This window comes from Scyliorhinus canicula, chromosome 8 (assembly GCF_902713615.1).
Source record: "Scyliorhinus canicula chromosome 8, sScyCan1.1, whole genome shotgun sequence".
In the NCBI taxonomy this organism is placed as follows: domain Eukaryota; kingdom Metazoa; phylum Chordata; class Chondrichthyes; order Carcharhiniformes; family Scyliorhinidae; genus Scyliorhinus; species Scyliorhinus canicula.
Window position 1 is genome coordinate 21162254 of NC_052153.1, and position 15214 is coordinate 21177467.

At 44.6% G+C, this 15214-nt stretch overlaps 1 protein-coding gene across 2 annotated transcripts in view; it reads left to right on the top strand.

Annotated features, from left to right (window-relative positions):
- ric1 (RIC1 homolog, RAB6A GEF complex partner 1) overlaps positions 1-15214 on the top strand; it is a 161512-nt gene that overhangs the window by 82606 nt on the left and 63692 nt on the right. For both annotated transcript variants that reach the window (XM_038804247.1, XM_038804248.1), the window contains 4 exons: positions 2716-2823; positions 7569-7711; positions 11912-12045; positions 13345-13436. In XM_038804247.1, the coding sequence (XP_038660175.1) occupies positions 2716-2823; positions 7569-7711; positions 11912-12045; positions 13345-13436 (477 nt within the window). The remainder of the gene's footprint in view (positions 1-2715; positions 2824-7568; positions 7712-11911; positions 12046-13344; positions 13437-15214) is intronic.

Sequence of the window (15214 nt, forward strand, 5' to 3'; positions counted from 1 at the left end):
CATCTCTGTTTTAAAGGGGCCTTCTACCCCTAACACTGCACATTCTTCCTTTTCAGGTAACAATGTTGCCATAGCTTCTGCCAGTTAACATAAATCTGTGCCCTCTGATTCTCGATCCTTCCTTCCTTCCAACAAATGCAGACACTTTTTCCCTATGTACTCTGTACAGGAGGGAGATAGACAACCTAGTGGCATGGTGCAATGACAACAATCCCTCCATGGCAGCAAAGCTAAGGAGCTGGTCATCGACTTCAGAAAGCGAAGTGTCGTACACGCCACTGTCTGTATCAATGGTGCCGAGGTGGAGATGGTTGGTTGACAGTTTCAAATTGCTAGGTGTGCACATCACCAACAATCTGTCCTGGTCCACTCACATCGATGCTACGACCAAGGAAGCATAACAGCACCTATACTTCCTCAGGAAACTAAGGAAATTTGGCATGTCCACATTGACGCTTCACAATTTTTACAGATGCAACATAGAAAGCATCCTTTCTGGCTGCAGCACTGCCTGGATTGGCAACTGCTCGACCCAAGACTATAAGAAACTATATAGAACCTTGAACGCAGCCCAGTCCATCACGCAAACCCGCGTCCCATCCATTGATTCTGTCTACACTTTCCCCTGCCTTGGAAAAGCAGGCAGCATAATCAAATACCCACCCACCCAGGTTATTCTCTCTTCCAACCTCTTCCATCAGGCAGAAGATACAAAAGTCTGAGAACACGCACTAACACATTAAAAAACAGCTTCTTCTCTGCTGTTATCAGACTCCTAAATGGCCCTCCTTATGGACTGAACTGATCTCTCTACACATCTCTACTGTAGTGGTACTATACTCCATATGCTTCACCCTCTGTCTATGTATTTACATTGCGTATTTATCGTACGTCCTATGTTTTTTCATGTATGGAAAATTCTGCCTGGGCTGTATGCAGAACGCTATTTTTCACTGTACTTTGAAACATGTGACAATTAGTCTATTTTTTTATATCTTTCAGATCTCCTCTCAAACTTTTGTCAAATGAAAACAGTCCCTGGGTTTCTCATCCCTGGGACCATTTTCATTAATCCTGTCTGCACTTTTTCTATTGCCTTTACATCTTTACTGAGCAAGGTTCCCAGAACTAGACACGTTGCTTCACTTGAAACTTAAACCAGTGTTCGGTGCAAGCTTAACAATGTGTGCATTGATCATGGCCAATCCACCTAAGTTGCACATCTTTAGACTGTAGAAGGAAACCCACGCAGACATGAGGAAAACGTGCAAACTCCACCCAATGCCGGAATCGAACCCATGTCTCTGGTGCTGTGAGGCAGCAGTGCTGACCACTGTGCCACAGTACTGCTGTCATATCCCTAATGGCATTTAGATTTTCTGATCAGTCACATGACTGCTGAATACAATTTGCCTTTTAGGTTTTTTTTGTTGTTGATTTTTGTTTGATAGTTACAATTCAATTTTAAAGTGAAATATTGTCCATTGATTTCTTACGTTGGGTAAGTTTGAGATGTTCGTTTCTTCCATGTTATTGGCCCTCATAGGGATCATAGAATTGGGGGATCATGCAGGATCCAGAACCGTTAGACTGTGTTTGTAAAATTGGATGTTGATTTTTAATGTTATGTTTTCATGTTGGCACATATTAACTGATTTGGTTTGAGAATTTCTTCAAGATAGGTGTTGGCGAGCTTTCTAAATTGCTTACAGAAATTTTTCACTGTGTGACATTAATTCTGAATTTGGGCATGCATATCAAGTAAATACAGGGATGACTGTAGTGTGAGCCATTCTTCCCCCTCTCTAAGCAAGTGGAGTAGACGCATTTATGGCTGTTGATTTTTGCTGATTTGGAAAGACAGTTTTGCAGTTTGCTAACAGCCTAAGTACATATCAAATGGATGTTGGATTATGCATTTTCTAAGGATTTAGCACATTGGTTTGCAATTACTTGCTCGGTCCTTTTGCTAATGTCACATTGAATCGCAAGTTATCTGGTGAAGGCGATAAAGAGATGGGAACGTCTGAACACGAGAACCTCTCCAGAAAGATGATCACTGCAATTCATGTGCCAAAGTCTTGAATTTGCTTTCAGATGTCATAGAATTTCTACAGCGCAGAAGGAGACCATTCAACCCATCGAGTCTGCACCGACCCTCCGAATGAGCACCTGACCTAGGCTCACTGCCCCGCCCTATCCCTGTAACCCCACCTAACCTTTTGGACACAGTAAAGGGCAATTCAGAATGGCCAATCCACCTAATCTGCATATCTTGAAATGAAATGAAAATCGCTTATTGTCACAAGTAGGCTTCAAATGAAGTTACTGTGAAAAGCTCCTAGTCACCATATTCCGGCGCCTGTTCAGGGAGGCTGGTACGGGAATTGAACCATGCTGCTGGCCTGTCTTGGTCTGCGTTAAAAGCCAGCTCTTTAACCCTGTGCTAAACCAACCCCTGGACTGTGGGAGGAAACCCCAGCACCCGGAGTGTTGATTGTCCGTGTGGAGTTTGCACATTTTCCCCGTGTCTGCATGGGTTTCGCCCACGCAACCCAAAGATGTGCAGGGTAGGTGGATTGGCTACGCTAAATTGCCCCTTATTGGAAAAAAATTAATTGATTACTCCAAATTTTAAATATATATATATATTTATAAGAACAAGTGTGTGTAAATGGGACACGTATCACTAACAAACTGACTTATTTTTAATAGAGGAAATCCAAGAGTGAAAGTAACTCCAGGCTACAAGGAGGAACAATGTGCTCCATCCCTGACTGTAGAGATGAAGAAGGTGCTAGATTTCCAAGCAAAAATCACAAGGTACTGCTTGAACATTCCCAGTCTCATCTGTTTTTACAAATTGCTTTGTTTTAAATAGCCATCGTTTGTTGTTCATGATGCATTGGGGGCTTTGACTTTGAAATTGTCTCTAAGAGCAAAGTTTAATCTTACTAGATGTAACGTCTTATTCAACTAACTGGAGTTAATTATATTTTGCCAAAAGTATTGAGAGAGAAGCTTTACCCAGAGATTGAATAGAGTGTGGCACTTGCTGTGTAAGGAATAGTTGAGGTAAATGGCATATATGCAACTGACAGGAAACTAGATAAGCACACAGGGCGGAAGAAATAGAAGAGCATGTCGATCGGGTTAGATGGATGAATCACAGGATTATTATGGCGCAGAAGGAGGCTATTTGGCTCATTATTACCTGCACCAGCTCTCCAACAAGCATCATGACTTTTCCCCATAACCTTGCACATTGTTTCTATTCAAATACTCATCCAATGTCCTCTTGAATGCCTCAACTGAACCTGCCTCCACGACACTTCTAGGCAGTGCATCCCAGACGGAACCACTGGTGTAAAATGTTTTTTCTCACTTTTGCAAATCGCTATAAATCTGTGCCCTCGCATTTTTGATCCTTCTGTGGGAGGGAACAGTTTATTCCTACCTACTTGGTCCAGCCGCCTCATAATTTTGAACGTCTCTTTCAATCTGCTCTGAGCCACTTTCTCTTCGAGGAGAATAGTCCCAATCACTCCAATCTGTCCTCATAACTGAAGTTTCTCATCCCTGACATCATTCTTGTAAATCTCTTCTGCACTCTCTCCAAATACGTTCACATCCTTCCTAGTGTGGTGCCCAGAACTATCCACCATACGCCAGGTCTAACTAGTGTCCTGTAGAAGTTCAGCATAATCTTCTTGCTCTTGTACTCTATGCCCTTATTAATAAAACCCAGAATACTATATACTTTATTAACGGCTCTCTCTTCCTGACCTGTCGCCTTTAATGATCTATGCGCATATACAACCAGGAACCTCTGCTCCTGTACCCCTTTTAAAAATTTTGCTCCTTATTTTATACTTTCTCTCCATGTTCTTCATACCAAAATGCATCACCTCACACTTCACCTGTCGCCTATTTGCCCACTCCACCAACTTGTCTATGTTCTTTTGAAGTTCTACATTGTCTTCTTCACAGTTTACAATACTTCCAAGTTCTGAATATCAGTGACCTTTGACTTCTGCACATCAAAATCTAGATCATTAATATACATATCAGGAAAAGCAAGATCCCAATAACAGCCCCTGGGGAATGCCACAACAAACCTTCCAGCCCCAAAAATGTCCCTCAACCATTACTCTCTGCTTTCTATTATTCAGCCAATTTTTAGTCCATGTTGCTATCATCCCTTTTATTCCATGAGCTATAACTTTTCTCACAAATCTGTTAGTGGCACTGTATTGATAATAACTTTTGAAGGCCATGTACACCATATCAACAGCATTATCGTCATCGACCCTTTCTGGCCTCCTCAGCAAACTCCAGCAAGTTAGTTAAACACTATTGCTTCTTTTCCCATTTGGCGCTTCCTAATGAACCCACATTTTCCATGTGACTGTTAATTCTATTCTGAATAATTGTTTCTCGAAGCTTCTCCCACCACTGAAGTTAAACTGACTGTTCTGTAATTCCTGTGACTATCCTTACAACCTTTTTTTGAGCAAGTGTAACATTTACAATTCTCCAGTCCTTTGGCGTCTCCCCTGGTCTCGAGAACACTGGAGGGTTATGGCCAGCGCCCCGCAATTTCCATTCTCACTTACTTCAATATCCTTGGATGCATTTCACCTGGTCTTGGTTCCTTGTCAACTTTCAGTACCAACAGTCTATTCAACATTTGCTCCTTATTAATTTTAAACCCCCAATTTTAAACTCTTCTATTGCCATGGCCTGGGTAGCATCTGCCTCCTTAATAAAGACGGGCGCAGAATATTCATTTAATACTCAGCCAATTCCCAATCCTCCATGTGTAAATTCCCTTTTGGGTCCCTAATCAGGTTCTCAACTAAATTTTCTACCTGACACCTGTCATAACCACACTTTTTCTTCTTTTCTCATGTAGGGAAGTCTGGATTTGTTTGCTCTACTTTCCCTTTTAAGGGAATATATATTGACTGTGTCTGGACCATTCATGTTTTGAAGATCGCCCATTGTTCAGCTACAGTTTTCCCCACCAACATTTCATTCCGGTCTAACCGGCCCAGCTCCGTTCTTGCCCCATTGAAGTCAGCTCTGCCCCGGATCTTTACTCTGGATTGCCTATTATCATTTTCTATCGTCATCCTAAACCTTGTGAAAAAATGACCAATGTCTCCTTAATGTTCGCTCACTGACATTTGAACTACTTGGTCCACCTCATTGCCAAGAACCAGGTCCAACAGTGCATCCTTTCTTGGTGGACTGGACACATACTCTGTAGAATATTTTCCTGAACACAATCTCGGAACTTTTACCTGTCTCTGCCCTTTTACACTACCACTACATGCAGGTAATTAAGTCTCACCCCATTATAACTCCTCTATAATGTTTGCATCTGTCTAATTTCCATGCAGATTTGTTCTTCTATATTTTTCTCAGAGTTGGTAGTCTATAGACTACACTGAGCAATGCACCCTTTTTGTTCCTTGGGTCCAGCCAAATTGATTCTGTCCTTGAACCTTGTGGAGCGTCCTCTTTCTCCAGAACTGCCATGCTCTCCTGAACCAATACCACCGCTCCTCCCCCTTTCGTTCCTTTCATATCTTTTCTGAATACCTTGTATCGAGGAATATGCAACAACCAGTCTTGCCTTTCCTTGAGCCAAGTCCCTGTTATCACAGCATCATATTTCCACAATGCAATCTGCGCCTGTAACTCCCCAATCCTATTTACTATACTCTGTGCATTTACATAACATGTATAGTAACCCTGATTTAGGTGTCATTGGGTTCTCCCTTAATCAGACTTAACGTATTAACTTACTATTCTCTATACTAGTGCTTTCTATCACTAATGTTTTCTGTCTCTCCCAGTATTTTGTAAATGCTGGTTTTCCTCTCTCATATTTCCTCTTGATTTCCACATCCCTGCCAATTTAGTTTAAAGCCCTCCCAACAGCACTAGCAAAACGCAAGGAGCTCAGTCTCTGCTGATGCTTTGTTCAGGTGCTATCTCCCCCAGAGCCTCTCCCTGGAATCTCCTTCACCATTTTTCCAGCTACGTATTCATCTGCCTTATCCTCCTATTTCTGTAGACAATTGCACATGGCACCAGGAATAATCTGGAGATTACCAAATTCAAAGCCCTGCTTTCTAATGTTCTGCCTAGCTCTCACAATTATGATTGCAAGATCCCATTCCCCCTTTCTACCCAAGTCATTGGTGCCAATGTGGACCACAACCAAGGCCTCCCGCAAGACATGAACCTGTTGGGCCAAATGACATGTTTCTATACTATAAATATTTTGTTATCTGAATTTAACTAGGTTCCCAACCTAGACTTGGTAGATATCCTGCTGCCTGTAGGCTCAGGATCACTCTACCTATGAATGATCTGAAACTGAATGTGCAACATCTTCCATGGTCAAAGCAGATGAAAAATATTAATTTAATACCTCCGCCATGCCCATGCCTCCGTGTGTAAATGTGCCATTTAGTCCCTAATAGACCACATTCTTCCTTTTGCCACTCTCTTGGTATTAAATGCCTCTCGATGACACTTAAAAAAGAGAAGACTTACCAACTGCTCACTTTCCTTTGGTTGATGTCACTTGACTGTAGGGAAGCTAATCGAGTGGGACATAGACAATTTGTGCACCGTACAGCCCATCAAATAGTGAAATAAATGATCAGATACATGTTTTTGGTGCCATCGGTTGAAGGATTGCCTGGTTGCACATATCACTGGGGGAAAAAAACACTTGCTCTTCAAAAGTGGCCTTGACTCTTTTACATCTATCTGCTAGGATAGATGGGGATTTGATTTAATGTCTCCTCTGACAGTGCCTTTAATTCCTTCTGAATTCTCTTTAAAGAGAATTTTTGGCACTTGTATCGACAATGATTTGTCCACATTCTAACCAACCTCTGTATGAAGATATGTTTTCAGCCTTTATTCATTTAAAAATGTGCTGAAACCTGTTACATCACTGGGAAAAATGTCTTTTCATTTCATTTTCCATTTAACGATGACTAATGTTTATGGCTGCAGTCAATAACAAGAACTTTTAATGTCGAAATTTAGTAACCAGATGGGTTGAGTAGAATATTTTGGGATTAGATCACTGGCAGTAGCAGAGTAATATTTGTTATTGGACAGTAATCCAGAAACTCAGGGTAATGCCCCAGGGGACCTGTGTTCGAATCCCACCATGGCAGATAGTGAAACTTGAATTCAGTAAAATTCTGGGATTAAAAGTCTGAAACCATTGTCTATTGTTGTACAAGCCCTTCTGGATCAGTAATGTCCTTGGGGAAGGAAATATGCCATGCTTACCTGGTCAGTCGTACATGAGTAACGTAGGACCATAGTAATGTGGTTGACACTTAAAATGCTATTGGATGTTGCATAGCACCCAGTTGAAGGGCAATTAGGGATGAGCAATGCTGATCCAGGCAGCAATGCCCACATCTCATGAAAGAAATGTATCTTTCTGCTGAAGATAAACCTTGTGAATTCAACTCTAATTTTATTGTAATAGGTGGAGGTCTCCTTACTAATTATGTTTTCTCTCTTAGTTTGCAGTCAATGCAGGATGATTTAGTCATTGCCACTAATGATGGAATACTCCATCTTATTCACTGGGATGGTTTGACAAATGGAAGGAAAGCCATTAATCTTTGCTCGGTTCCATTCTCTGTAGACCTACAGTCTTCACGAGGTAAGATCATCACGTTTACTGAAATTCAGCTAGTAAAACTGCAACCCAAGTGTCTAAATTTGCAGAATAATAATACAAGTAGGAGTAGGATTAGATAATGGGGACTTCAAGCCTGTTTACCATTCTTCTGCCTCAGTTCCACTTTACCGCCTGGTCCCCATATCCCTTGGTTCCTTGATGGGCCAAATATCAGTGTCTCAGCCTTCAGCATATTCAACAATGGATTGCCTACAACCCTCGAGTGCACATTTCCAATAATAAATAACCAGCTGCAGTGCTCCACTATTTTCAGCCTCCCGAGTTGAAAATATTTAATTTATAAAAATAAAGCTCTGCTTTCTATAATACATTACCCAGTGTTCTCAAATTACTTTTCTAAATCAAAGTATACTGCATATATTGATTGCCTGTTGTCACGCCTACTTGTCAAACACAATTTCTCTTTCAGAAAACCATGTTGACTTTGGCAAATTACGTTGAGGTTTTCTAACTGCATTGTTTAGATGTCCTTAACATATTCCAGGATTTTGCCCATGACTGATGTCAGGCTAATTGGCCTGTTCACTGTTTTACTGTCTCCCACTCTGGAATAGCATTTACTAACTTGGTATGCTGCGACCATTCTAGAATCTAAAGAATTTTGGAACATCATAATTAGTACATCCACTCTCTTTGTAGCTACCTTATTTTCCCTCGGATGCAAGTCATCAGGTCTTGGGGATTGGTCGAGTTTTAGCCCTTAATGTTTTTTTTAAAAATTATTTCATGAGACCTGAGCAACACGGGCAAAGCCAGCATTTGTTGCCCACCCCTAACTTGTCAGTGTTGAACCATTGCAATCCATTTGATTAAATTTTTCTGTAGTGGTTTGGTACAAATGACCGGCTTCCTGGCCATTCAGAGGGCAGTTAAGTGGCAACTACATTTCTGTGGGTCTGGAATCACATGTAAGCCAGACCAAGTAATTTGTGCCTTCAATATGAAGACAAACACAAAATATTTGTTCGTATCTCTGCCGTTTTCTCATTTCCCCATGTTTTAAAGTTCAAGTTTTCAGTTCTTTAGTATTGGTTATCCAAAATATTTTTCATTAATGTACTGCAAATGTCTGACTTTGCCAAAACACAAACATTGAGCAAATAAACTGCAGGACACAGCATCCTCCTAGCAAGCTGGTTTACAGAACCTGTTACTATTTCTATTGCCCCCCCCCCCCCCCTCCCAAAAGCAAAGGATCTCAGAAAACTTACAATACAGTAGTCCCCCTTTATAACGCGGGTGTTGGGGTCCAAGACCCCAAACCGCGTTGTATCCGAGCGGATATCCATGATGGGGGTTTTAAATTTATTTTAAAATCTATGCTAGCGCTTCCCATTGTGAATCTACGGGGGGCGGGGGGAGAGGTCAGACCCCTGTAGACTCACAATGGGAAGCGCTAGCATAGATTTTTAAATAAATTTAAAACCCCCATCATGGATCCAATTAAAATTTCAGTGGCCGGCTCACTTTGATCCGGAGAAGGAAGCTGCTCTCACTGAAATAATCAGCCGGCCGCTGAAATTGACACTGCCGGCTGCTCTCTCCCTCCAATCCAACTTTTAAGTTTTAATGTTTCTGATTGGAGGGAGAGAGCAGCCGGCAGTGTCAATTTCTTTTTTTTTCCTCCGGCTCGCCCCCTCTCCCCCCACATCCTCCAACTAGACCCCTCTCCCCCGCAACACCCTCCGGCTCGCCCCCTCTCCCCCCACACCCTCCGGTTCGCCCCCTCTTCCCCCCACACCCTCCGGTTCGCCCCCTCTTCCCCCCACCCCCTCCGGTTCGCCCCCTCTTCCCCCCACACCCTCCGGTTCGCCCCCTCTCACCCCACATCCTCCACTAGACCCCTCTCCCCCCACACCCTCCGGCTCGCCCCCTCTCCCCCAACACCCACTGGGCTCTGTCTCCTCCTCTCCCCCAACACCCACTGGGCTCTGTCTCCTCCTCTCCCCTCCCCCCCACCTCACCCACCTCACACCCTCCGGCTAGCCCCCTCTCCCCCCACAATCTCCAACTAGCCCCCTCTCCCCCCACATCCTCCTGCTCGCCCCCTCTCCCCCCACCCCCACACCCTCCGGCTCGCCCCCTCTCCCCCCCCACACCCTCCTGCTCGCCCCCTCTCCCCCCCCACACCCTCCTGCTCTCCCCCACAGCGTCCAGCTCGCCCCCTCTCCCCCCACACCCTCCGGCTCGCCCCCTCCCCATACCCTCCGGCTCGCCCGCTCCCCCCCTCTCCTCCCCCGTCCCCCAACACCCGCAGGGCCCTCCTCTCTCCCCCAACACCCGCAGGACCCACCTCTCTCCCCCAACACCCGCAGGGGGGTCTCCCCCACACCCGCAGGGGGGTCTCCCCCACACCCGCAGGGGGGTCTCCCCCACACCCGCAGGGGGGTCTCCCCCACACCCGCAAGGGGGTCTCCCCCACACCCGCAGGGGGTCTCCCCCACACCCGCAGGGGGGCCTCCCCCACACCCGCAGGGGGGTCTCCCCCACACCCGCAGGGGGGTCTCCCCCACACCCGCAGGGGGGTCTCCCCCACACCCGCAGGGGGGTCTCCCCCACACCCGCAGGGGGGTCTCCCCCACACCCGCAGGGGGGTCTCCCCCACACCCGCAGGGGGGTCTCCCCCCACACCCGCAGGGGGGTCTCCCCCACACCCGCAGGGGGGTCTCCCCCACACCCGCAGGGGGGTCTCCCCACACCCGCAGGGGGGTCTCCCCCACACCCGCAGGGGGGTCTCCCCCACACCCGCCCCCCCTCCTCTCCCCCCCCTCCTCTCCCCCCCCTCTCCCCCCCCTCTCCCCCCCCCCCCCCCTTCTCTTCCCCCCCTCCTCTCCCCCCCTCCCCCCTTCTCCCCCCCTCCTCTTCCCCCCCTCCTCTCCCCCTCCTCCCCCCCTTCTCCCCCCCCCCTCTTCTCCCCCCTCTTCTCCCCCCTCCTCTTCTCCCCCCCTCTTCTCCCCCCCCTCTTCTTCCCCCCTCTTCTTCCCCCCCTCTTCTCCCCCCCTCTTCTCCCCCCCCTCTTCTCCCCCCCTCTTCTCCCCCCCTCTTCTCCCCCCTCTTCTCCCCCCCTCTTCTCCCCCCCTCTTCTCCCCCCCCTCTTCTCCCCCCCCTCTTCTCCCCCCCCTCTTCTCCCCCCCCTCTTCTCCCCCCCTCTTCTCCCCCCCTCTTCTCCCCCCCTCTTCTCCCCCCCTCTTCTCCCCCCCCCTCTTCTCCCCCCCCTCTTCTCCCCCCCTCTTCTCTCCCCCTCTTCTCTCCCCCCCTCTTCTCTCCCCCCCTCTTCTCTCCCCCCCTCTTCTCTCCCCCCCCTCTTCTCTCCCCCCCTCTTCTCTCCCCCCCTCTTCTCTCCCCCCCTCTTCTCTCCCCCCCCTCTTCTCTCCCCCCCCTCTTCTCTCCCCCCCTTCTTCTCTCCCCCCCCCTCTTCTCCCCCCTTCCTCTTCTCCCCCCCTTCTCCCCCCCCCCCCCCCCCAACACCCGCCCCCCCTAACACCCGCCCCCCCTCGGCAGTGTCAATTTCAGCGGCCGGCTCACTTTGATCCGGAGAAGGAAGCTGCTCTCACTGAAATAATCAGCCAGCCGCTGAAATTGACACTGCCGGCTGCTCTCTCCCTCCAATCAGAAACATTAAAACTTAAAAGTTGGATTGGAGGGAGAGAGCAGCGGGCAGTGTCAATTTCAGCGGCCGGCTGGTTATTGCAGTGAGAGCAGCTTCCTTCTCCGGATCAAAGTGAGCCGGCCGCTGAAATTGACACAACTGACAGTTGGGGTCCATAAGCACCCCCGCGGTATTGCAGAGCGCGGTATAACGGGGGACTACTGTATAAAGAACAGACCTTTCTTAATTGCCCCATGAGAAGTCCAGATAGTGTGACATTTAAACGGAGAAAGATTTATAATTTCAATGCTGCAAGCACACGGAATTAATTGTACATTGAATACCACCTGCATTAAATATGTCAAAGTGGCAAGTTGGTGTTTGTAGGGTTGTGTTGGGCTTGATTATATCTGTATAATTTGGTATTAGGCAGCCCACAACTGATGCAACACATCCACAATTCCCTGATTAGTTTAGTATGTACAGCATCCAGCAAATATCGGTGTGATAATTGCAAATTTGTGTTTGAATTTTACAGCATAGTATGGTGTTGATTTTATTTTTGCTGACAGGTCCTTCATTAGATTTTGAATCTGTACATATCGAAGATATGGAACACTGTGCAACCCTTGATGGTTTTGCTGTGGTTTTTGATGACGGGCGGATTGGTTTCATTACTCCTATATCCAGCAAACTTACAGCTGAGGTAAAAAGCATTTTGACTGTGACATTTTGTATTGCGGTATGTCGTAGTTGAAATTCATTCATTCAAGATGTGTCAACTGATATTTCGTTCGATCATTTGATGGAGATTTTGGGAACTGAATTTGATATTTGAAATTCACAGCTAAGTTTTTTTTTTATTAGGATCAAATGCATCATAGTGGCAGCATGTTCAGGAATAACGCAGCCATGCTCCTTATTATAGAAAATATATTTTTTTTCTACTCTTGTGTAGTAGCTCCAACTTAGAAGATGGACAACCTGTTGCTAGATTTCCAATTTTGCTGTGAGACCAGCATTCGGTGGTGTATGAAGAAGGAGTTACACCATCCGTTAAGACTCTATCCCTGTATAGAGAAACTGTGTCTTCGTTTTGCAGTTCACATGCTATTGCCAAAATAAGTAATTCCATGTGTAAGGATCATAGGTACAGTCCTGCATTCCATGATATCGGTGTTCAAATCCCTCAAAAAAAGTGAAGCCTACTGACTAGAATCTTCTGCACCGAAAGTTGTAATTCTGGTCATAAACGCCGTTAATATAGTCAATAAAAATAAAATCTAAATGGTACAAGTGGATTTTTCTTTGAAACAGCCTTGATATCTCTCCGTAAATGTTTCACTATCCTTTGTTTAAAATACCTTGTGCAACCTCAAAGCAGAGCATTGATCATTAACCTGTCTACAGTTGGCACTGAGTTTGCTGCTTTACCTAGAAAAACCATAAGGATACAGTTGTTAATGGAAAAATTCATGCTGATGCTATTTGGAAGGGGGTAGACGGAGGTCAAACTTAAGGTTGGAGATTAAAGCTTATTGTTACGGCATAGGAGATGGAACTTTGTCTTTCTTGTCCCCTGCCACGAGTGGAACTGTCCTCCAAATGCGTGTTTTCCAGGTCTGCTTTCCGTGTCCTATTATTGCAAACCCTGTCCTCTGCTTTACCATGAACAAAGTGATGGAGTTACTCTTGCATAAAAATGGAAATAAAATTAACATGTAGCTGTCATGGTTCTTAATGAACTGCACTGTTTTTCATTTGGAGTAATGAGAACACTGTGTCTAAATATGCAGAATATAGTGGAAATTATCAGTCAAATGGCGCAAGTATCCTGCAGGCTGATAATTTGAAAGATAAGTTTACGTAGCTTGTGATTGAAGCTGATGATTATGCAGCCCCATAAGAGGACCAGAGGCTTTTGTAGAAACTATTGTGAATAAAGGCTGTTTTGTGGTGTGTTGCACATATTATGTTTATGTAAAATTATTATTTTGCTTTTCAGAACTTGCAAGTTGTTTGCGCACAAGAAGTTACCGATGGTACTTGTGTGGCTATAAACAACAAGTACAAATTAATGGCGTTTGGGTGTGTAAAGTAAGTGAGCTCTACTCTATCCTGTTGCCATTAAAATTTTAACCGTGCATGAAACCAGTGGCAGCAGCAAATAATGTGCAGATTAGGGTTTGACGGCCATAACGAGAGGTTATAGTTATGAAGAAAGGTGCAAACGTCACTGCCTTTCACAGGCTGAGGGAAAAAAATTCGTTTTCAGACGAATGAAGGAATTTGAAAAATAATTGTGACAGATTGTTTCCACTTTTGACGCATTGGTAACAGAGACACAAACTGAGGATCATGACTAGAAGAATAAAGGGGGGGAGGGGTGTCAGAAAACTGAAAGCTTTACCATCGGGCATGATTGAAGCAGAAACTGTAATGTAATTGCAAAAGGAAAAGAATAAATAGGGATAGGAGAAAAGGACAACAAATTAACTTTCAAGTGGATAGCTACAATTGAAACTAGCACAAACGTAATAACTAAATGACTGTCATTTGTATGACTTGAAGAAAATACTTTATTCCATGAACAATTTTTATGCATGTGTTCTTTATTACTTTAACCTGTTTGACACTGGAAATGTCACCTCTCGTGTCTCCTGTTGCTTGAAAAGCATTTGGGGAGTTTCAGTCTAGTTTCTAGTGAGCATGAGACCACAGCATGAGAAATGTAGCATGAATGCAGTAAGGGAATGCCGCTTTGAGAGCAGAAATTAATTGAGCTGTACTCTAAAATTGACTGTGCTAAAACTGTAATTCATTATCTTGAGTGAATGTGAATATTATCTGTACTATTATATTTAGTAAATAACAGTAAGAAGTCTTACAACACCAGGTTAAAGTCCAACAGGAAGGAGCAGTGCTCCGAAAGCTAGTGTTTGAAACAAACCTGTTGGACTTTAACCTGGTGTTGTAAGACTTCTTACTGTACTCACCCCAGTCCAACGCCGGCATCTCCATATCACTAGTAAATAACAGTCAGGATTACGTCAGAAGGGGAGATGCTGCCTGACCGACAGAGTTGACGTTGAGCCAAGTGACTATATAAAGCTATATAAAGTGATCCACCTAGAATACCGAAAGGCATTTCACAAAGTTCCACAAGAAAGGCACAAGTTGCTGTTTCTAATTTACATCAATATTTTCAAACTGAAAGAAGTTAGTTAAATGTAGAGATGGTGCCAAAACTAGAAGGGTTCGTGAAATCAATCAGCATTTAATTCCAAAATTAACCAAAATATGTACTCAGAAAAATGGTAGACTAAATTTATTACAAATCAGTATAAAACACAGCATGTAGCAAAAATAAATGTCTGATGTGAAATCTATTGAAATAGCTAGAAGTTAATTTGAAAGAGATGTCTACAGGAGTAGGTAATTTAACTCTTCGAGCTTGTTCTGACATTCAATCAGATTCTGGCTTTTGTATAATTTAGGATATCTGGCCTGGATGATTAATCTTAATAGTCTGCTTCTGACTAAGCCACCAAAAGAGGGAAAGTTATCTTTGTATGCAAAACAGAACTCTCACAAGAGGGAAATTACTCCACCAGCTTTGAAAGCAGTTAAACAGCTTTCAGTTATTTTCTGGTGAAATATTCCCCCAGGAAAGTCGCTCAGACTAAATAGTTTTTCAGTGTGGATCCTTGCCACTTAGGACATCCTAACGAGCATCTAGTAATGTTAAACACACTCAATGTAACACATCCACGGTTATATTTTTAGTGGGATTTTATTATAACCATTTTAAAGTATAAAAGGGTTACAGAGTCCACAAAAGGTAAGACTACTAACAATTTCTCATTATTTGTTTA